At 35.6% G+C, this 23499-nt stretch overlaps 2 protein-coding genes across 2 annotated transcripts; both read right to left on the reverse strand.

Moving 5' to 3' along the window:
• Positions 1-1372: 1372 nt before the first annotated feature.
• On the reverse strand, positions 1373-14101 carry LOC121409564 (retinoschisin-like). Its single transcript, XM_041601475.1, has 5 exons — positions 14039-14101; positions 8387-8559; positions 7665-7820; positions 3558-3702; positions 1373-2536 (listed from the first exon to the last, which is right to left on the reverse strand). The coding sequence occupies exons 2-5, from the start codon at positions 8510-8512 to the stop codon at positions 2313-2315; spliced, it is 651 nt and encodes a 216-aa protein (XP_041457409.1). The 5' UTR covers positions 8513-8559; positions 14039-14101; the 3' UTR covers positions 1373-2312.
• A 4137-nt stretch (positions 14102-18238) lies between these two features.
• LOC121409565 (collagen alpha-1(IX) chain-like) lies at positions 18239-22950 on the reverse strand. Its single transcript, XM_041601476.1, has 4 exons — positions 22882-22950; positions 22341-22407; positions 21221-21514; positions 18239-19834 (listed from the first exon to the last, which is right to left on the reverse strand). The coding sequence occupies exons 1-4, from the start codon at positions 22891-22893 to the stop codon at positions 19509-19511; spliced, it is 699 nt and encodes a 232-aa protein (XP_041457410.1). The 5' UTR covers positions 22894-22950; the 3' UTR covers positions 18239-19508.
• Positions 22951-23499: the final 549 nt, after the last annotated feature.

Consider the following 23499-nt stretch of genomic DNA (forward strand, 5'->3'; position numbering starts at 1 on the left):
CGGTAAATAGTCTTGAAATAATACCCGATTGATAAATGACATATCCGTCCATTTTACACTTGGCAATAACATTCATACCACATTATTTTGATTGTGATCACCCATTCCAAAACCAATTCACTCAGCAAGGTTCTGTAAAAATAGCCAAAATGTGCAATTTGGTATTCAAAAAGTCAAATTCAGAAATTTGTAAATCAATTTTTTTTTTTTTTTGGGGGGGGGAACTTGCCTCTTGAAACAGACATCAGCAGCACATTACATTCGATTCTATTGGCACTCAGAAACACAGCCCCATGTTATTGTTATTTATTCATTTTCAATTGTTTTTTTTTCAAAGCATTCAATGCTACATCGTAAAGCTATCAAGAGTGTATTCGCCAATCATTCATAAAGTCATTCTGCTATTCCTACTTATGAACCTTTGCTAAAGGTGGTGTCACACCTTGGCGTTTTAGACAGCGTATGCCCGACGTATCAAAATTTTTCTAAAACGTCGGCATACGCTGAACTTTGATTTTTTTTCAACTCTGGGCGTATACTTAGCGTATTCATAACGAGTTGGACGTATACATAACGTATTAGTAACTTATATCGAACGCTTCGTTAACTTATAAGTAACGTATTCCAACGAATGCTTAGCGTATTGCTGGCTTACACAACTTATGCCCTACGATAGCCTAACTTACGCATAGCGCGCGGCAGCGTATTGCTGACGAACACGTGTCGTAGCCTATAAAAAGGCTGCCGCTCGACTATTCAAATCATAACCGCACGATACATCACCTATCAACACCACCGCCATGCCGAAGAAAACTCCTGTGAACCCCACCTTTATATACCAATTCCTATAAACATGATAAACGTTGTCAATACGCCATTATACGGTAGCTGTAAGTTATAAACACGTTCAGTAAGTTTTGTGATTGTCCGGAGCACGTCTTCATACGTCAATATACGTTGGAGTTAAGTTACACATACGTTCAAAGCACGTTACTCATAGGTTAGAAGTAAGTTTTAGGGTACGCTGGACATTATCTCGACGTACATCGACTTATGAGTAACTTACGAGTAACGTGTGTCAACGTGTATCAACGATCGCGTAACTTGCCTACAACTTATGGCCCGCGTATGCGGGACGTATGAGCCATACGCTGGCATACGTCGAAAAATTTTGTGCTTGCACAAAATTTTTCGACGACCTCGCCGTATGACGACGTATACCAGCGTGTTTTAGCGTACTCTTAACGTATGCAAAACTTACCCGTAACGTATTCGACGTACGCCAGCGTATTCGCCAAATTCCTCATACGTCGGGCATACGCTGTCTAAAACGCCAAGGTGTGACAGCGCCTTTAGGTTGGATTTGCCTTTAGCACAAATGACAGGCAAGGGTGTGGTGTTATGTACGGTGGTGCAACACATACAAATCGAAAAAAATATGTTTAATTCATCTATTACTAGAATATATCTTTACAGGTACAAAAGGTCAGCTGTTGTTGTTTTTCCATAATGACCTGATGAAAAAATCCAGTTACAATGATGAACATTTACATTACAATTGTAAATAAAACCTTACTGAAAAAAATACCTCGGCAATGCTCAGTAAAACAAGCAGACAATTTTTTTACTCAAACGATAGCTTAGTTATCACAACGGAAAATGATATACTATATATAAATTGTATAATTGATAAAACTCACTAGAATATGTAACCTGATTTATAGCCTAAACAATAAAGTTACATGCTGTCATCATTCTAACTAGAAAAAAGGCTGTGGGTGAAAACTTCTTAATCATTGAGAGGTATAACAAAGCACTCGTTACGGAATATATATACAAATAATCTAGAAAACCATATAACTGATAAAAACCACTAAAAATGGGTGATGTAAATTACTTTGTTTTGAATTTACTGCCTGACATATCAAAGGAGGCAGGTCCATATTCCAACCGTGGGGCGGCGCCTCCTTTAAACACTTAAATGACAGGACAGTTGACAGAACCACTGCACCATGGCACATCAACATGTGAATTATGAAAATGATTTTCCTTTATTTTCAATAAATGATGTGCATGTAGACCTAGGCGTATATTAAAAGCTTAGTATAGAACCCTTAAAAGACTGTTAAGAAACAAACCCGTTTAGAGTGCATTTTTGTCTTTTTCGGCGGGCAAAACCAAGGTTCCCTTTTCCGGTTTGTCCAAATAGTAAATTGCCCCCACCGTTTGCACACCTTTATTATACTTTCTTATCTCTTGAGAAAAAAATCGGTCAATTATACAAAATATTCTGTGATCAGTATAAATAAGATCTAGTAGATGTAAGTAGCCGCCCCGTGGTGTGTATGAGTGGTCGATTGATGTCCAAGTAAACACGCCCTTTTGTGGAGGATGTATGTGAAATAGTTGCAAGATTCGTGATGAAGACAAAGTCGACCACACCCAATGACTGACGTCACGGATTGATAGGATGTATGCGTATTAGTGAGAGCATGCTCATATGAAATAAGTCTAAAAACGGTGGATCGTTGAAAGCCTGTGGATTAAAGAAAATTCAGAGGAAAGCTCGAATAACTTAGTCTCAGCTATCCTACACAAATTAATAAGTAAAATTAAAAGTTATACCTGAATAAACTCAACTCCACGAGTCGTCCAATTGTTGACTTGGGGGCAGCCCTGTTAAAACCTCAAATGTATTCAAAATACCGTCAAATGAGAATGAACAGCTGGTAGGTCTTTGTCGAAAATTGGCGAATCGAAACAGAAGTTTTGGAGCTGAAGAAAAATTGCAAATATGTCGTTTGTCCAGAGTCCAGCACGAAACAACAGCTTTGATTCACAAATTTTCGGCAAAGACTTGTCATAACGGGCATTTGACAATACATTTTCTTTTTATTGAAAAGATTATGTATAGCGGTGCGAAAACCCTTAATGCATTACAGCCAACGCATAATTTCGCATTATCTTCTAACGCAAAATTCACATGTCCTGATGCATAACGTCGGAGCGAATTTCTAACGCGTAACGTCACATGCCATCGACGCATAATGTCGGCGTGGTATTATTTTGTTTAAGGAATCTGAAGTTCAATTAAGTTTTTAAAATGGAAAAAAAATACATTTACAAATATATATTCGTTTCCACTCAACATTTACTCAACATCTGTCGGGGAGGAACAGGAAGGAGGGAGGGGGGGGGGGGTAAACGACAAGGATAAGATAATCAAATTAAAACTTTGATATATACGCATAGAACTGTGTCTTCCACCATGTTCACTGGCTGTTAACAAATGAAAAATGAAAATATGAAACAAGTCAACATGTTACTGTGTTATAAGTCTATTTATGACACATCGTCATTCCTCAAAATATCATCAATATATCACCAGTATAATGTATCTTCAAGATAATAACGCTATTTTACTTATTAATTTCACACAGTGACAATATGGTCAAGTAGATGTCAAATTAAATCTACGGTTATAGAGTACCAATGTTGAAAAAAAAGAAATAATCCTCTTTTGCCATGTAATTTCAGTTTTTTTTCATGATACTCACCAACAGGAACTAAACCATATATTTCCATTCGGAGGCTGATATGGCGATGCCAGGTCAGAGGAAGAAGACGAACATAGCGACACTCCTGTGGAGCAGGTAAGGTGTTGTTTACCACTGTCCTGCGGTCGCTATTACCTGTGAACACCTTTATATTACATGTAGTAGGGAATTGATAGAGAAGAACGTTTAATTATTTGTAGGCAGTATGGCAAGCCGTATTGATATATATTGTGATTTTGTGATATCACGAATTTGAATTACTGATATCACTAATTCGATTTAGGGATATCACTAATTCGATTTAGTGATATCACCAAATCGAATTAGTGATATCACTAATTCCCATATGTTTTTCACACAAATCCCTTTTTTGATATCAAGAAATGGAATTCGTGATATCACTAAATCGAATTAGTGATATCACTCAATCGAATTAGTGATATCACAAATTCGAATTTGTGATATCACTAAATGAATTTGTGATATCAAAAATTCGAATTAGTGATATCAGGAATTGAATTTGTGATATCACGAATTCTATTTCGTGATATCAAAAAAGGGTTTGTGTAGTAAATGAATAGAAATTAGTGATATCACTAATTCGAATTTGTGATATCACAAAATGAATTTGTGATATCACTAAATCGAATTAGTGATATCACTAAATCGAATTAGTGATATCACTAAATCGAATATGTGATATCACTAATTCCAATTTTTGATATCACAAATTCATTTAGTGATATCACTAATACGATTTTGTGATATCATTAATTCGACTTAGTGATATCACTAATTCGAATTAGTGATATCACAAAATCGAATTTGTGATATCACAAAATGTACAAACATTTAAACATTGATTTTACGCAGAATTTCACTTTTGTTTTCGAGCATTAGTATTGTGCTCAAATTCATTTTGTAATTGTGCCTTAATTTAGCGCTCGAATTCACTTGGTAATTTTTTACTTTACTTTCTTTTGGCCGACAATCACATATATGGCAAGCCGTATTGATATATATTGTGATTTTGTGATATCACGAATTCGAATTACTGATATCACTAATTCGAATTACTGATATCACTAATTCGATTTAGTGATATCACTAATTCGATTTAGTGATATCACCAAATCGAATTAGTGATATCACTAATTCCCATATGTTTTTCACACAAATCCCTTTTTTGATATCAAGAAATAGAATTTGTGATATCACTAAATCGAATTAGTGATATCACTAATTCGAATTTGTGATATCACTAAATGAATTTGTGATATCAAAAATTCGAATTAGTGATATCACTAATTCGAATTAGTGATATCACTAATTCGATTTAGTGATATCACTAATTCGATTTAGTGATATCACTAATTCGATTTAGTGATATCACAAATTCTATTTCTTGATATCAAAAAAGGGATTTGTGTGAAAAACATATGGGAATTAGTGATATCACTAATTCGATTTGGTGATATCACTAAATCGAATTAGTGATATCACTAAATCGAATTAGTGATATCAGTAATTCGAATTAGTGATATCAGTAATTCGAATTCGTGATATCACAAAATCACAATATATATCAATACGGCTTGCCATACTACCGTTACTACTTGCCTCATGGTCATCATCAACATCATGTTCATCCCCTTCCTCGCGCTGGCAGATATCCAACAATTTGTTAACACATTCTTTGAGATAACCATGCATTTCGACAGCGAGACCAGCGGCTACTCTTTCGAGGTTTACTTTCACTGCGTCCAACTTTACCCGGGGGGGGGGGCACTCAGTATATAACGCATAGTGGGTATGTGCCGCGGAGGGGACCCCCATTTTTACACTCAAATTTCCGTTCCAAGGCATAGCATTTTTGCCTTGTTGAGAAAAAAGAACAAAGAAAGCCGCTCCAAGGCATAGCATTTTCTTCTTATCGAGAAAAAAGAAGAGAGAAATCCGCTCCAAAGCTTCGCATATTTTTCGTTACGCCGCTCCGATCGCGTTGAATGAGCTGCAATTTTGGTGAAAAGCGGCCGCAGAGCTCCCCGGCGGAGGCCGCGCTAGCTGCATCATGCACGCATGACCGTTCCGTAGGGATGCATACGCGCTCACACGCTGGCGATCCGTTCCAAGGACCCCCGTTTTCACAAACATTTGTCGTTCCGAAGCCCGTTCCAAGGACCCTCCTTTTTACAATAAGCCCGCTCCAAGGCCCCCGTTTTTTGTCTCGCCCGCGGCACACCCCCACCACTTTTTTGGTCGAGTGCCCCCCCGGGAACTTTACCTTCGCCAATACACGTTCATCGTTCAAAATCAGTGTTTCCACTTCTCGCAGAGTTCTACTCATTCTTGAGAGTACGCTGTCTGGTACCACATCATCATTGACATTAGCCGCCATATTACTCAAATTTGGAATTGTCCATAAAACATGAAGAGATAATTAATGATGGATTGGCACATGAAGATTGTGGCAACGTGAGTGTAGTTTAGCGAGAGTGTGTAGTAGACGCGATGTCGAAAAAATAATAATAATATTTAAAAACAACAAATTGGCAACATATCACGAAATGAATTACTGATATGTTGCCAATTATTTCACAATTAGCGTTCATTTTTTTTGTCTAATGTGCCACTCAAAACTAAATTTCAACCATAAAAATGCAAATAAAGTATAAGTTGTTCATTTTTTGTAATAAAAAAAACAAACCCCAAAATATCATACGTCAAAAGAGAATACTGAATGATTACATAGAAATTGGCAACATATCCTTAATTTCATTCTTGATATGTTGCCAATCGATTTAAACGAATAAAGTGCAAAAAAAAATCAGAACTGAATTATTGCACTAATGTAAAGGTTTAGATCACAGGTTATTTTTTGCATCAATGTAATAAATACCAAGTGAATTAAAACGCTAAACTAGCGATAGAAACAGAGCTGAATTTGAGCACTAAAGTAAAGCTCAAAATACCACGTGAATTCTAGCACTAAAGTAAAGCTCAAAATACCACGTGAATTCTAGCACTAAAGTAAAGCTCAAAATACCACGTGAATTCTAGCACTAAAGTAAAGCTCAAAATACCACGTGAATTCTAGCACTAAAGTAAAGCTCAAAATACCACGTGAATTCTAGCACTAAAGTAAAGCTCAAAATACCACGTGAATTCTAGCACTGAGGTAAAGCTCGAAATCAAAGCGATATCTTTCACAACATGAGTGCTAAATTTCTTTTGTCATTTTGTGATATCACTAATTCGAATTTTTGATATCACAAATTCATTTAGTGATATCACAAATTCGAATTTGTGATATCACTAATTCGATTTAGTGATATCACTAATTCGATTTAGTGATATCACAAATTCTATTTCTTGATATCAAAAAAGGGATTTGTGTGAAAAACATATGGGAATTAGTGATATCACTAATTCGATTTGGTGATATCACTAAATCGAATTAGTGATATCACTAAATCGAATTAGTGATATCAGTAATTCGAATTAGTGATATCAGTAATTCGAATTCGTGATATCACAAAATCACAATATATATCAATACGGCTTGCCATAAGGCAGTGGATGTTGTTGTAAATGCATGAATTTTCTTTTTCACTTATCTCACATCTTGCTTTTTATTTGGATGGATGGATGAGCTACTCCTAAAGTTTCATCATATATAATTTTCTTCAAACCAACACAAAAATCGTGTTTAAACTTGAATACACTTTGTTTGACACACATTATTTCATTCAAATGCTCTTTCGAACTTTTTGGACGGTTGCTGTATAAGTTCTTTCAATGATCCCATGTAAGTATTGGTAAGACGTGTTAGGGTGCAACTGACAAATTAAAAAAAAATGCATTTAATGTTATTTGCTTTAATATTTTCAAACGAATTATTCCTATCTATATCTAGTTTCATTTCCTCAATTCAGAGTGTAAATGACTTTTGTTACGCACGCCAAGCTTTCTTCTTCTTTCTTTATCTATTAGTCTGATGAAAAGACATCGAAAAACTTTAACCCATTACCTACTGAAACCGGGCTGCCGCTGTAAAAAGCCTATATACGAATGGCAGAATTTAGTAGTCAACATATTAATAATTACCTTCGCAGAGGCCGAGGTGGTGTTGAGGTCTTGAACTGCATCAAAGGAAACTCCATCGAGACTGCAGGCAATCTCGAAGCTAGTGACCCACTGGCTCTTGTCATGCCGACCCTGGGTTGCTACTCGAACGACGAGATATGTAGTTAAAAGATCAACCTGAATGAAATATGTATAAGAAAATGAATAATCGCACTACGCCTACTTAAAATGATTGAGGGATTGTGACTTACAAGCTAAATCGATATTTCCAGGTTAAGGAGAGAATTTCTTGTCTATATTCTTGTCAAACTATCATGTAATTCCACCCCTTTCTCGATTATCATTATGTTGTTATTGGAAATGATAATGACATGCCTATCAATCATTTACATTCGTATGTGTGGGAGAAAGAGAGGGGTGTATAAATGAGCTGATCGGTTGTGATTCACATTTTTCGGGTATTGTTAATGTATCATGCATTTGGGTAAAGTTGATATGGCCTGTGATAGTAAGTTTATTAAGTTAAAGGGAGAAGAACGAATTATTATTACTTCAATTTGATTAAATTATAGAGGTATTTTATATCTTCATGACCCTGATCTCTCATCTTTATACTTCTTTTTCCTTCTCTCTTCCATTTTCTTCCATTTCTCCTATTTTTCTTCCATATTTCAGCTTCTGAGAATAAACCACATGGGAGGGGATGTCTCTCACTATTAGTGCAGTTACTTTTATTATGATACCTGTATCCACTCGCCCAGTTTATTTTCTTTTGCTGACCAGCCTCCACTTAAAAGATGAACCCTTGAGAGGTGTAATCTTGCTGTACTTGGCGGATTATTAGAACTCCATTCACTAGATGCTGTCATACTAGAGTCTGGAATCGCCCTACTTTCAAGACCCAAAGCACGGACATCTGAAGATAAGAAGGATTAAAAACTGAAATGATGATGGTGATGATGATGATGATGGTGGTGATGATGATGGTGATGATGATGATGATGATGATGGTGGTGATGATGATAATGGTGATGATGATGACGATGATGATGATGATGATGATGATGATGATGATGAAGATGATGATGATGTTATACTACTCCCAAGAATGTTCCATAATCTGATTGGTCCAAATCGGATCACATGATATTCAGCGAATTGCACTATGGCATCGAAAATGCACTGTCCTGTCCTCTGACGTCAGATTCATTATCACCATCATCACACTACTATTATCATCATTATTAATATAACAGGAATTACAGTAACAATAATAATAGTCATGAAAATAATTATGATAATGCTAATTAAATCATCATTATGAAACATCAAAAATCCCAATTAAAATATGAATCAATAGAAAATAAGAACATGGTTAGAGTGTAATACCAACCATGTTAACAATTATCGCATTTTAATGTATCCGAAAGAGCGTCTATAAATTTAATGCATTAATGTTGTGGACAGGCCTAAAAGTAAGATTTTCATGTTTTTGAAAAGGGTACAGGCTGAAAATAATTGTATTTTGAACTGAAAAAGTAAAAAAAAAAACACTACAAGAAAATCATCAACGTTTTATTTTCATTATTTTGGTGAAAGAATTCTATTCATGTCTTCATGTCGTGTTGCGATTTTTTCCTCAGTATTTGTGCCCCCGACGCGAGAGGGCAGTGTGAATGACGATATAAATAAGGTTTGAATAATCAGATCACGTCTCATGAATATTCATGGAACAAAACAGACCCATCCATCAGTTAATCAGTAAGTCAATCCTGCAGTCGAGTTCATGGATGCAGGTTCGAGTCTCGCCTAGAACGATTTTCAGTTATATCTTTAAACAAACAAAAAATTGAGGCAAAACTCTAAAACATACAAGTGCAAGATTGGTTATCTGATTCAAAGCCTCCAATACAGCCTGCTATACCTTCATTTTCACTGCCCTCTCGTGTCGGTTGCACAAGTACTGACAAAAAAATCGCTGCCGAGGCAGTACTCCAAGTGAACTAGAATCATTAACACTTTTACATTATAATTATCGGAAGACCTATCCAAATTAATTTAAGTCTTATATGCTATTCATGTACAGGCACGATTAAGTTATCTAAGATTATTTTTCTTATTTTTTAAGTATTATTACTTTATTCATTGATTGAATCCTAATCTTGCTCTCATTACTGCTGTATCGAGGGGGAGCATGGGGGAACTTGGCCCTCAAAAGACTCGCACCAAAGAATGAAAAAAAAATGACAAAGAGAAACGAAACGAAATCCTTAAAACAAAGGAAGTTCCTGCAGCAGAGTCTCGAGAACACCTGCAATCTTACAGGAAATTATTTGGTGTATGTAATCTTACAAATTTTCTTGAATAAAACACCCTTTTCCCCTTTTCAAACAGAACTGTTCTGTTAAATTGCAGCATGTTTTATGAATTTACAGAATGATTTTGTTATTGCTTTCTGCAAAATCTTCTTTTTTCTGTAAATCAGGGTTTTTTTTAACAGTGTACAATATAAAAATATTTTGTAGAAATCTACTTTAAAATAATATTTTCATTAAATTTTGACCCATGCACCGGACTGTGTCCCCTCAATCTTTTGAGGTCATTACCCCATACTGGCGCTGACCAGCCATGTCCGCTCCCCCCCCCCCCCTGTTACACCCACAAATGTAATAATCGCCCACAAATGTAATAACGCCCACAAATGTAATAACACTTTACCCACAAATGTAATAACGCCCACAAATGTAATAACACTTTACCCACAAATGTAATAATTTTTGATCGCCCACAAATGTAATAACACTTTACCCACAAATGTAATAACGCCCACAAATGTAATAACACTTTACCCACAAATGTAATAATGCACTTTACCCACAAATGTAATAATGACTTTACCTACAAATGTAATAAATTTGAAGTGATTTTTGGCGAATTCGTTCTAAACTAATATCCTATAGTAATGCGTTCATATAGCACAAAAGTTCAAAGTCTTTTTTCCAGACCCGGTTAATGAAATATTACAGTACAAGTCCAAGTCTTTTTTCCAGACCCGGTTAATTCAAAAATTATAATGCAAGTCCAAAGTCTTTTTTTCAGACCCGGTCGTTTCAAAAGTTATAATATACGTCGGTGAGGGGTAAAGACAACACTCTAAGCCCAAGCATTTTAAGTGGGTTTAATTTTGAAGATTGGTCTCACCTGTCATTTTTTTCAATATTTCTTTATCTTTTAAATAACCGGGTCCAGACGAAAGACTAAGCATAATACTCGTGTTATTCCACAAGAATAAGAATATGAGTCTTTTGTTTTTAGGATTGTTTAAATCATTTTTAAATCATCGGGTCTGGAATAAAGACAACGCTCTAAACATGTGCTTTTCTACATGCATGGTCTTAATTTGGAGGATTGTTGGTTCTTAGATTCGTTGTTGGGGGTTGAGTTTTATTGATTTTTTATTCCTGAAATAATTGTGTCTGGAGGAAAGTCGATCTTCGACAATCGGTCTTCATGTTGTTCCACAGTAATTAGATTATTGGGTATTCGTTTTAGAATATTTGTAAAAACTATTTTATTTTTCAAATAGTTACCAAGTCTGGAGAAAGGATGTCTGCTTTACCCACGTGTTATTACAATGTTTTGTAGGGGTAGTAGTATTATTTAAAAAAAGACATATTTTTACTGGGTGAAACTTTGGAAATTTGGTCTTAGATTCGAAGTTTTTCAGTTACTTTTTTTTAATAGCCGGGTCTGGAGGAAAGAGTACGTTTTAAAACTCGTGTTATTCCACGAGAATAAGAATATAAGGTCTTATGTTAGAAGATTTTTTTTCGTAACTGTTTTAGGTCTGGAATAAAGACAACACTCTAAACCTCTTTTAAAACAGGTTCTTAGGTTGAAGGTTTGTTTGGTCTTAGATTTGATTTTTTTTTAATTCTTACTATTAGCGTTTTTTTTTTAAGAAAAAAATGGTCGGGCTGAAAGACTACGCTATATCCAGCATTAATAAGATTATGGGGTCTTTATACTGTTTTTAAACTGTTATTCATAATGTTTAAATAACAGGTAACCGGGTCTGGAGAAAAAACTAGCTTGATTCTCAATTTACTCTTAGTGCATATATTCACAATATACACCGTATAAGTTGAAACAACAACAAAGACATTAATTCCACCAGTTTTAATTAACTGGGTCTGGAGAAAAGACTAAGCTCGATTCCCATTTTTTCCACAGGAATATCATTATCGTATCTTAGTTTGGACTTATATTATAAATTTTGAAATAACTGGGTCAGGAAAAAGACTTTGGACTTATTAAAATTCTTGAAACAACCGGGTCTGGAAAAAAGACTTTGGACTTATATCACAAATTTTTAAACAACCGGGTCTGGAAAAAAAGACTTTGGACTTTTATTATATTTTTTTAAACAACCGGGTCTGGAAAAAAGACTTTGGATTTATATTTGTACTTTGATGTTTTATTAACCCGGTCTGAAAAAAAGACTTTGCACTTTTGTGCTATATGAACGCATTACTATAGGATTTTAGTTTAGAACGGATTCGCCAAAAATCCCTTCAAATTTATTACATTTGTGGGTAAAGTCATTATTACATTTGTGGGCGATCAAAAATTATTACATTTGTGGGTAAAGTGTTATTACATTTGTGGGCGTTATTACATTTGTGGGTAAAGTGTTATTACATTTGTGGGCGTTATTACATTTGTGGGTGCAACACCCCCCCCCCCCTTCCCTCTCTCTCTCTCTCCCTTTCTCTTTCTCCCTCTTTATCTCCCGCGTCTCTTCCGCGTTAACTTCATTGTAAACGACATCTAATGAATTAATTGAATTGAGCTAGTATAGGCTTAATTATCTACGGTGGTCTCTATTGTCATTGCATGCCATGATGGTACCGATGTAGAGTGGTCTAATTAATTTGTGGGTAAAGTCATTATTACATTTGTGGGCGATCAAAAATTATTACATTTGTGGGTAAAGTGTTATTACATTTGTGGGCGTTATTACATTTGTGGGTAAAGTGTTATTACATTTGTGGGCGTTATTACATTTGTGGGTGCAACACCCCCCCCCTTTCCCCTCTCTCTCTCTCCCTTTCTCTTTCTCCCTCTTTATCTCCCGCGTCTCTTCCGCGTTAACTTCATTGTAAACGACATCTAATGAATTTATTGAATTGAGCTAGTATAGGCTTAATTATCTACGGTGGTCTCTATTGTCATTGCCATGATGGTACCGATGTAGAGTGGTCTAATTAATAATAAGGTATTATAGTGTTTTGATAATGATAAGAAGGTCGTGATGAAAGACTACCCTGAAATAAAAGCATGAGGAAGGTCGGGGAGAAAATAAACTGATTAGACAAAGTTGAAAAAGGGTGTATCAAATCCTGAGTGAACGGGATGGAAAGTGATCATTAACAACCCCAGTGGTAGAATAAGCGAAGATGATATGGAAGAGGGGCCCAACTCAAAGGGATCGAATCATATTTTTATGACGAATAAATCTTTCTGAAGTCTTGTCAATTTCTTTGCATGCATAAGAAGGATATGAAATTGAGTTTAATTCCTTCAATGCATTTCGGCGAATCTAGTGTTTTATTGAATAAGAAAGCAATATTTATGTACAACAGTCAAATTAGGCAATGATAAGCTCAGATGCTCTCTAGCTGATAATTATACTCGGCCCAAAACACTTGCGTATATATAGATGAGGGGGTGCGTTGTGGCTATGCCCTTCCTCCTCCATAAAAAGTTACTTTATCAAGACGGAAGAGGGGGAAAACGGGAGTTAAAAAGATAAACAGAAAGGAAAAGCGTAAAATATAAAATATTTTTTACATTATGTACAAATATATCACAGAAATATATTTAATAATGATAATGATATGCAATACCTATATAGCGCTTAATACACATGTTTCTATTAAAGCGCTGCATACTATTGATATGTTTTATTCTACTCCTCTGTAGAGTAAAATGACATGCTGTGTATAATTATTTACATGAGTAACTGGAATTTCAATTGTGTTTACCATGCATGATGTTAATTGAACTCAACTCAAATTGATGACGTCGTCGTCAGGAGAGACGTTATTTCAGTAATTTCTGGTTCAAATTTACCAAATAAACGCTGAATATATTTGTATCATAGCTCTTCAAGATTGCTTTAAGAAATCATCTTATTTCAGCCGACAAGGAATTCATTTATAAGCGCCATGCTGTTCCCAAGTTAAAAACACAATTTTTAAATCCATTTTGGACAACTGCCCTTGACCAACGTAAATTGCCAGAATTTTGAAGAATAGGGATCAGTCAGGCATGTCAGGCATGTCAGGAGCGTAGGAGGGGGCAAAATGCTCCGATAAATAAGTGATTCTTACCTCCACCGTATATCGTCTCTTCAGTCAAAGAAGGTATCAGTTGACTAAATAGTATAAGTGCATAAAGTATAGATTCACCCATCTGGAAAAGATACGATGTAACAAAATAATGATTTTGATGATGACAATTATCATAATAATTATCATGATCGTAATTATATTGTAATCATAATAATTAATTGTTATATTAATCAATATTGATATTACAGTAAAAAAGAATATAATGATGACGATGATGATGATTGATAATGATTATAATGATGACAATACGAATGAGAACAAACTGGAAGAAGGAAAAGAGGTAGAAGAAGTTGAAGAAGAAAAAGAAGACGACGACGAAGAAGAAGAAGAGGAAGAAGAGGAAGAAGGAGAAGTGAAGTGCTTAAAGCAATACAAAACACTCTACTTCCATTTAATTCCATAAGCTATAGGTCTACACAATCTATCCAGGACAAAAAAAGCATTACAATGCAGAATTCAATTGTGAACATTGTTGCAACACATTTTAAAAGTAGGTAAAATTTTGGGGGTTTTCATAAAGGATATTGCATACCTCAGTGATAAAACGCACTTTACAGAACAAAATGTCAAAAATGACTTTGCAACGTTTAAAACATTTATTAACATTATCGAACATCTGCAATCTTAGTGGAAAATATTCAACCTTGTATATTTTGTTTTTTTATTCTGTAGTATTATGAGTCTAGCTTCTGTATGAGCTGCCAAAGGGATCACTACGTCAAGTATCAAGAAATATAGGAAAGGAAATATTCTCACCACGTTGGTCATGTGAGTTGTGCCTCCCAGTATAAATTATGATGTACATGTCGTGCTCTTCAATTTTCAGTCAAGGCATTGAAGGAAAATATCTATCTAAAGTACACAATACTGACAAATCAAACCTATATATAACCAACACAGAGAAAATTTGATTGGACAGTGAGCAGGTTTATCTGGTTTACCCACTTAGAGTAATTTGATCGATGTTGTTTTTTTTTAATTAAGTCATGCGCACCGGAACAATTTTGGTTTGGTTGGGAAAATTTTTGAAAGGGGTAGTGTGAGATCCTAATTAAAAAAAATAATAATATATGTTTTACCGATCAGTCGATCGAAGAGCTTAAAGCTGTTTTTGTCAGGAAGAGTGGGTTTAAGTGCATTTTAGCTTTATAAACGAGATACATGTAAGTCTCTTAAAGGCATATACATAATGCAAGCGCGAAGCGCGAGCTGAACTTTGTTTCATATTTCATCTATTTAGACCTAAAATCCCAGGCGAGGTGAATGGGTACCTGTTAGGAAAAAATTCTTCGGATACTTCAGCGCAGCACAACTAAAGCCGGTGTAATAATATCAACGCTTTGTATTCCCAGGCAAAAAAGCGCTATGTAAATCCAGGTACAGTGTCAGGAAAGAAATTTAATTAATTATAGGAATGTAATTCAACATGTGATTCAAATATTTACTTGGTCCCGTTTAGGACATGTACATATCTTTGGATTAATTTTAATTCTAGATTAGATATGCACTAGGTTTGGAAACGTTTATTCACCCCCCCCCCCTTGGTAAAAACAAGTGTTAGAAATATTTTTATTAGGTGAAGCATTTTTATGCAGGTGTCATCAATAGCATGGAGCGAACACAGTAGTAGCCCCATGCTATTCCAGTGCTTTAGCATTGATGAATGTAGGTGTACAGATGCAGAGGAAGTCTCGCTTATAATAGGTATGTGTTTATTTATGCACTCATTTGGCATTGGAATTCTTTGAATTGCTTCATAGAAGTATATTAGGAGGTTAATTTCAGTAATTCAGGGAGAACTACCTAAAGCTAGAATAGACCACAGATGCTAGTGTAGGCAGTCGAAGTTAAAAATATGGGACTACGTCGGTGACGAGATAACGACCCCAGCTGCCGCCGGTTATCCACCGACATATCATGATTGGTCAAGATTCATGTCATCATTGGGGGCTCGATCTCGTCCACTAATTCCTCGAAGCCACATCTCTCTGATCTAGGGGCTACTCATCAAGAGGCAACACTGTCTGCGGAGGCCGAGTGGAAGAGACATCGAAAGCTGCGGAGGCCAGGAATTGGACCGACCACCATGGCCGAGTGGGGCATGTCAGGCCAGAAGAGATGATGGGGGCTCGAGTCAACTTTTATTGTTATATTTTATTTGTTAATAATATTCCTGTATATTTTCATATACAATTGTAACAAACCAAGATATTAGAACAGAAGGAATGAAGAGATTTGATTAAATATTTTAATAACTGTATTAGTTTTAAGAATCAATTATTTGGTGTCACTCCCACGTGACATCATTATCATTCTTTTAAAAAAGATTATTCTAAGCACTATTCTACAATCATGAACAACATAAAGTCCTTAACACTTCTTTTTCACTTGAGACTAATATTAGGAACTTCATTGAAATAGTTGATATACATTTAGTATTTTGCAAATCATAGTCATTAGAATCATGTATTAAAATTGAATTCAGAAACAAAGAAACTCACACAAACATTTTGTTGGCTGCTATTACTCAAGCATTTATTTTGCTTATAGTTTGCCACTGCATTTGTTTTTCATTACTTTGTCTTATCCCTAAATTGTATTCATGTCTAATTCTTTTATGACTCTGTTATAAATCTGTCACATTGCCATGTACTTTCATGTCATATTATTATGTTTATGTTATTTTATTTGCTTTACAAAAAATGCAAAAACTCCTGCACAAAAATATTAGAAAAGGAAAAACTTTAAAGGCATTTATCTCGGAATGCCCAAAACGACTAAGGTCCTTTTGGCATAAGGCTGACGATATACTGACCTGGGGCCCGTCTTTACAAAGAGTTGCGATTGATCCGGATCCGATCAATCGCAACTATGGAAAGCCAGCTAAGTCAACATATAAAATGCATGTTTGTAAGAAAAATTCTAGATATGAATTCATATCCATAAATTCATTAATGTCTTGATTATTTGGTATGTTCTTCTTTATTTACAAATGGCATTTTACAAATTTCTTGTAGAAAAAAGTTATGACACTGATGGATTTCCATATTGTTATGATTGACTGGATCAATCGTAACTCTTTGTAAGACGGGACCCTGAAAATGGGAAATTCGTAAGGATTGTTTTGCAGGGACTCATGAAGAGGATATGTTCACTAATCAAATAATGCGAGCGAAAAATTAACGCGTTTATGAACAAAAATTTTATTCAGGCTTGAAAACGCGACCTTTGATCACTTTTTCTAATAAAAATGAAGACATATCAGACAATTCGGCCTTTGTGGGAAAAAAGCGCAGTACATAAATTTTAATAATAATGATAATATCAATAACAAGTTTTGTTGACAGAAATTTAAATCTATTATTGATTTATTTTTTTCTACCATATTATTTTAAATCACAACCTTACATATGTCTAAGGTAAATCATAAAGTTAAACAAAATGTTTGGAGTTAAAAATTCATTTTTTTTATTCTGGCATCAAACAATATTTACATTTCTGTCTTCGGTCTGGTTCAAACCTTACTGCTTGTTACAGTATGTGTGCGTGAGCGTGAGCGTGCGTGTGTTTGTGTGTGTGTGCGAGTACGTTGGAGTGAGAGTATATAGGTGAGGATTTTGAGAGAGAGGGTGGAAAATGATGTGAAATTGTTCGATTTCTGCCCTTGTCTCTAAAATTATCATCATGATCTTCCTCTTTCTTCTTTCGAACAATGTTTCATTTGTCTCTCTTTCTCTCTTCTCTTGTCCCCTTCCACATTTGTCTGGTTTCTCCCTCATCACTTCACGGAATGCTCCAAATAAACATCTCTAAGAGTTGGTTATTTATCTTTCCATCTTTAATATTCCATCAATAGTTTCAAATATAGTTGTATGTGTGTGTCTATCACATTTGCTCTCTCGGCTATTCACGCTTACCCTGCTTCTGCAGTCACATTCTCCTGCGGTGCCCGCATGGCGAGTCGAAACCAGTCGTTTTTATTTATTTTTTTATTCAAAGCACCTATTATGTAACTGGTACATAAGTGTTAAAACGGCTGTTTTCGACTCACCGTATAGGAAAATAATGTGACTGTACCATTACTCTCTACATATTGTTTCATCATTTCCCCTCATCTCATTATCTATCTAATCGCCAAACAATAAGTGGGTTTACATAACACAAAATGTGAGAAACAAGTTAACATTAATTGATTTTATTTACATACATGTACATATATATTTTTTTCCAATTACTGTTGTTTTCTTCGTCTCGGCGTTTGCCTCATATCAACTAAAATATGAAGATGGTTTCATAATGATGACAGTTTGACTGATCATCATCCATCAAGTTTAAAAAGAAATGTAGAGAGAAAAAGAAATGAATGTCAATTTGGCCACAAAGGTGATGTCATTCTGATATAGGGTAATAAGGACTCCTCCATTTCATCCAATAATTGAGGGAATGATATCTTTAGCCAATAAGGAGCACTAAGAATATAGAAGAAAGTTGAAAGACCACTGAAAATTTGCAAGGTCTATCAGCAATCTCCAAGAGAACTCAAATTCTGATCTCTGGGGAATCCTTCCAATAAAAACCTAGGACTTGTCTTTCAGTTATCTTTCAATGGTCACACAACAGTTTTTATCGGTCGTTCGAAGATCTTTTATGAAACGAATGCTTTTCGAAAATCTTTCACTGATCTTTTCATGGACTTTCACTGATCTTTCAAAGATCTCTCATGAATCTTTCAGTGATCGCGGCAAAGATTTTCAAAGACTGTCACAAGTTCACGGAAAGACTAAGCGAGACCTTTGAAAGTTCATCAAGAGATCGCTTAAAGACTGTTTGAACCATTTCAAAGAGCTATGGTGCCAATGCGCACCACGACTATTAAAAGACGGGTTCAAAATTCTGTAAGTCCTCGGATACCCATGAAAGTCCATTGAAAGACCACTGAAATACCGAGAACGTTCCATGGTCTCTCAGGGGGTTGATGAATGAGGGTTTCATACGAAAGGTAATTCAAATAAAAACTCAAATGCATAAAAACCAAGCACAAAATAAAAAGGTAGGTTGTTCATTACCAACATGACCAATCGGCACGAACTATTCACTAAATTGCTAATTAGAGAATTACCTTGTCTTGGTAATCAAAGTTACGGAAAAAATCTTATTCCTAGTCCAATTCCAGTCTTGATTTCCCCCAATATTTTTTTGTCTTGTTGTTTCATCCATTCATTTCCAAGATTGAATTCCTTTTTAAAGAATAGTCATGCCGTTAAAGTTTTACCTGGCAGTCGCATCATCGTCAAGAATGATATGCTGACAGTGAATTTATATATATTGACGTAATGTGTTCCCTATTTTGTCTTTATATTCTGTTTAGAAACAGCACCAATTCCATTTTCGCCCCACGTATCATCCAGCACCACTGAAGCCAAAATGGATTTGTTCAGTTGAAAGACTTTTACATGCCCCAAACACCACGGCCGGGGGAGTTTCGTCGAGGAGCTTCGGGGCCCTGAGGAGGTTGGGGAGACTGAGGCATGTCCCAACCACCACGGCCAGGTGGATTTGGTAGAGGAGTTTGGGGAAGTTGAGGCATACCCCAACCTGGACGGCCAGGAGGGCTTGTTCGAGGACCTTGCGGACCCTGAGGAGCTTGGGGATCCTGAGCCATACCCCAACCTGCACGGCCAGGGGGATTTGGTCGAGGAGCTTGCGGACCCTGAGGCCTCTGGGGACCGTGAGGCCTTTGGGGGCGATTCTCAACCATGAGTGATGCGACGATTCCTGAACAAAAAAAGTAATGAAAAGGAAAGGAAAGAGCAATCAATAATTAAGACTTTGCATGCTTATGACAATTCCTGGGCGCGTTTTACAAATGAGTTGCGATATATTCAAATCAAACTAAAAGTGTAACGTATATGTAGATCTACTGTTTGTATCTCTCAGCGACATAGATCTATATTTCAGTTCGATTTGAATTTATCGCGTCTTTTTGTAAGACGGGGTCCGGGAGATTATGAAAAATCTTGCGCATATTCAGGATATAGTTCTAATGTATGTTTCGAACATGTTTTGTTGCTCCCTACTCTTGAATAATGCATTTTCGTTTTCTTGAATATTGTTTCGGCGAGCTTCTGTCTTCGAAAGTCTTATTGTAATTGGCTAAAATGCATCAACATCAGTCTATTTTACAAGCAATACAATGGCTTTGCCATGCACCGTTTTAGCGATAGGCATTCTGTTTGCCCTCGTCTAGCAAAATAGGTACTTACGGTAAAAGAGGGGAACGTTCAGTCGAGCATGCACCTACAGGCAATTAATAAATTGAACGATTTGATTTGTGCATCTGTTTTGTCTGAACGCCATGAAAATGCAAAATACGGAGAGAGAAAAGTACCGTTGGTTCAAGTGTAAAAAAGGAAGTTCGTTTAGTTGACCACTTATCTGTCAATGACATGAATTAAATCATATTCTCGTATTGAGCTTTCCAAAGAGATTCAACTCTGTGTCGCATACATGGCATACACGTTAATATCTTTTAGACAGTGTTATAGACAACGAAAAATTAAATGAGTACATCACCTTAGTTCCAAACTATTGACCAGTTAAATAAATAATGGAGAAAAAAAATCACGACACCCCCCCCCCCCAAAAAAAAAGTTTACAAGGGAGTTTCTTTTCGTCTGTTTTTCACGTTCACTACTTGTCTGCGTTATGCTGCAGTAACACTTCCCCTTCGATGGCTGCTTTCGACTTGCCGTACGACCGCCGTAGGGGAAATGTGACTGTAGCACTATTAAGGGGACTCATAATAATCACATTATGATCTTTTGGGCATTGAGCACGTGCAAGCTTCTACATTGCAGGCATACACAATCTGCATCCATAAATAAAGAATCTTATTTGGGGGAATCCGAATTCGACTCCACGAACAGATGATATGACAGGCAATGTGAGTCAGTTTTAAGCATGTGCAGTGTCTCGTGTTGCATGACTCCACCTTAATGGGATAACTTTGAAAAGAGAGCCGACTATAATTGCGCACTTAGGCTACATAGCAGTCCATTAGTGAACCGAGGAAATTGAAAACTTTCTTTTGATAATTAAACTTTGTACCGGAAATCTATTACAAAAATCAAATGTCTTAAATATATATAAAGGACTACTTACTCCAACAGAAGTCCACCCTTTGAGGGTTACCTTTACTGCAAGCTAGGTCAAGAGCCTCACACGGATGTGCGATCTCTACCGCTTGGCCATTCTGTGCGTAACACAAATGCCCGTCCGTTCCCAATTTGTAAAGTCGTTTCATAAAATGGCGCGGGTACATATTCACCTCCTCGTCCATTGCAGCAAGTTTATCCAAACAATTCCAATTGCACCTGACAATGTTCTCGCGTAACTTCACGCTTGCGTACATCGGACATGCTTCTGTAAGGCGGTCGTAAGGTTTAGGTCTTGGTCCTGTTAAGCAATGATAAAAAAGAGATCAACGTATGTTGCTTTCTTTCTTGTTATTTAAAGTTAATTTACACATATACCACCTTTTGCATATTTTTTAAAAAATATAACTTCAATAACAGAATTCACAATGCTGTATCAATATCATTTTTTTACATGATAAATTTGAATAAGTGTTATTTATTATCAGATTTGATCCGGGTGGGACTTAAAAGAACTTTTTGAGTACATTTTGGAAATTCGGAAATTTTTTTCATATAAATATCAGTCATTTGTGTCCTGATTTTAAAATTGAAAGTTAAAAAAAATATTTTTATGGGAGCAATCTCATGTTTACATAAGTTTGAATAAGTGTTATTTATTATCAGATTTGATCCGGGTGGGTCTTAAAAGAACTTTTTGAGTATATTTTGGAAATTCGGAAATTTTTTCATATAAATATCAGTCATTTGAGTCCTGATTTTAAAATTGAAAGTTTAAAATATTTTGTTTGGGAGCAATCTCATGTTTACATAAGTTTGAATAAGTGTTATTTATTATCAGATTTGATCGGGGGGGGGGTCTTAAAAGAACTTTTTGAGTATATTTTGGAAATTAATTATATTCGGAATTATTTTCATATAATTATCAGTCGCTTGCTTCCTAATTTTAAAATTGGGAGTTTCAAAAATATTTTGTTTGGATAAGAAAGTGAGACCAAAACGCATTTCCTAAATTTCCTTATGGAAATTAATGATCACTCTCATCAATATAGATTCTCCTTATCATCTCCACTACAGTTATTAGTCTTGAGTGTTAAATGGAAATATATATGAAAAGCGTCTCTTACCTAACCATCTTTGGGCAATGCAAGCACAGATCATATAAAATAGACAAAACGACGTCAACATCATCTTCTGAAATGAAAGACGAAAATTGTAACATGTTTTGATTTTACAGATACATATAAATTCGCCTACTCTTAGTTAATGAAAATCAATCGCTTCCAACCTACCTTTATTAGTCATGCATGAGATATGAAATATTTTTCTCCTTTTTTATCGTTTTATAGGAATATTAGTCCTCTTGTACGTTGCAGGAATTACTGCGTTTACACAGCAAAAGGAGTACTGAAACTGCAGAAAATTAGAAATAAGAGAATTTTCTGGTAATGGAAACAAGCAAAAGAGAGGGCGTACGGACGCAACAATAAACAAACAGTTATAGACAGAAACAACGTAAATAATCAATAATTCATTCCTCATACCATCAACAAAACATTTTTGTCGGTATGCATGATCATGTATCAAGCTAAAGCAAACAAACAAACAAACAAATCACATAGTCATGTGTATGTATAACAACTTAAGAAAGGAAGGCTTGAAACTTACTGTTGTCGTCATTTTGAAGTGATTTTAAAGCCAAAGCATGAATCTTCAAGATGTTGATGGTGATTTTGCTTCAGTTCAAATGATGACTCCACCGTCTCATATCGTAATTTATATCACGCACAACAGGCCAGAAATGCAATCCGTTGCAAAATATGAAATCGAGAAATATGTAACTGATAGACTACTGTATCTTCTTACTCTCATTCGACATGTTTCTATGCCAACATTATCAATTACTCATTACTGTTTTGGTCAAACTATGATTCATTCGAAATTGCATGACTCAAATATTGTGAGAATCCTGGTAATTAAGCATGAAATAATAGCCATATTGTAATGGCGATGATGTTGGTGATGGTGGTGATGATGATGATGATGAAGACGATGATGGTAATGATGATGATGATGATGGTGATGGTGATGACGATGATGATGATGATGATAATGATGATGATGATGATGATGAAGATGATGGAGATGATGATGGTGATGATGATGATGCACTCTTAAAAACGTTGGGTGAAAAAGGCCCAATTATTAACGATCACTGGTCAACATACTGTCCTCACAACTATTGTTTAAAATCTGTCCATATTGGATAATATAAAGTAATAATTG

This window comes from Lytechinus variegatus, chromosome 2 (assembly GCF_018143015.1).
Source record: "Lytechinus variegatus isolate NC3 chromosome 2, Lvar_3.0, whole genome shotgun sequence".
Lineage (NCBI taxonomy): Eukaryota > Metazoa > Echinodermata > Echinoidea > Temnopleuroida > Toxopneustidae > Lytechinus > Lytechinus variegatus.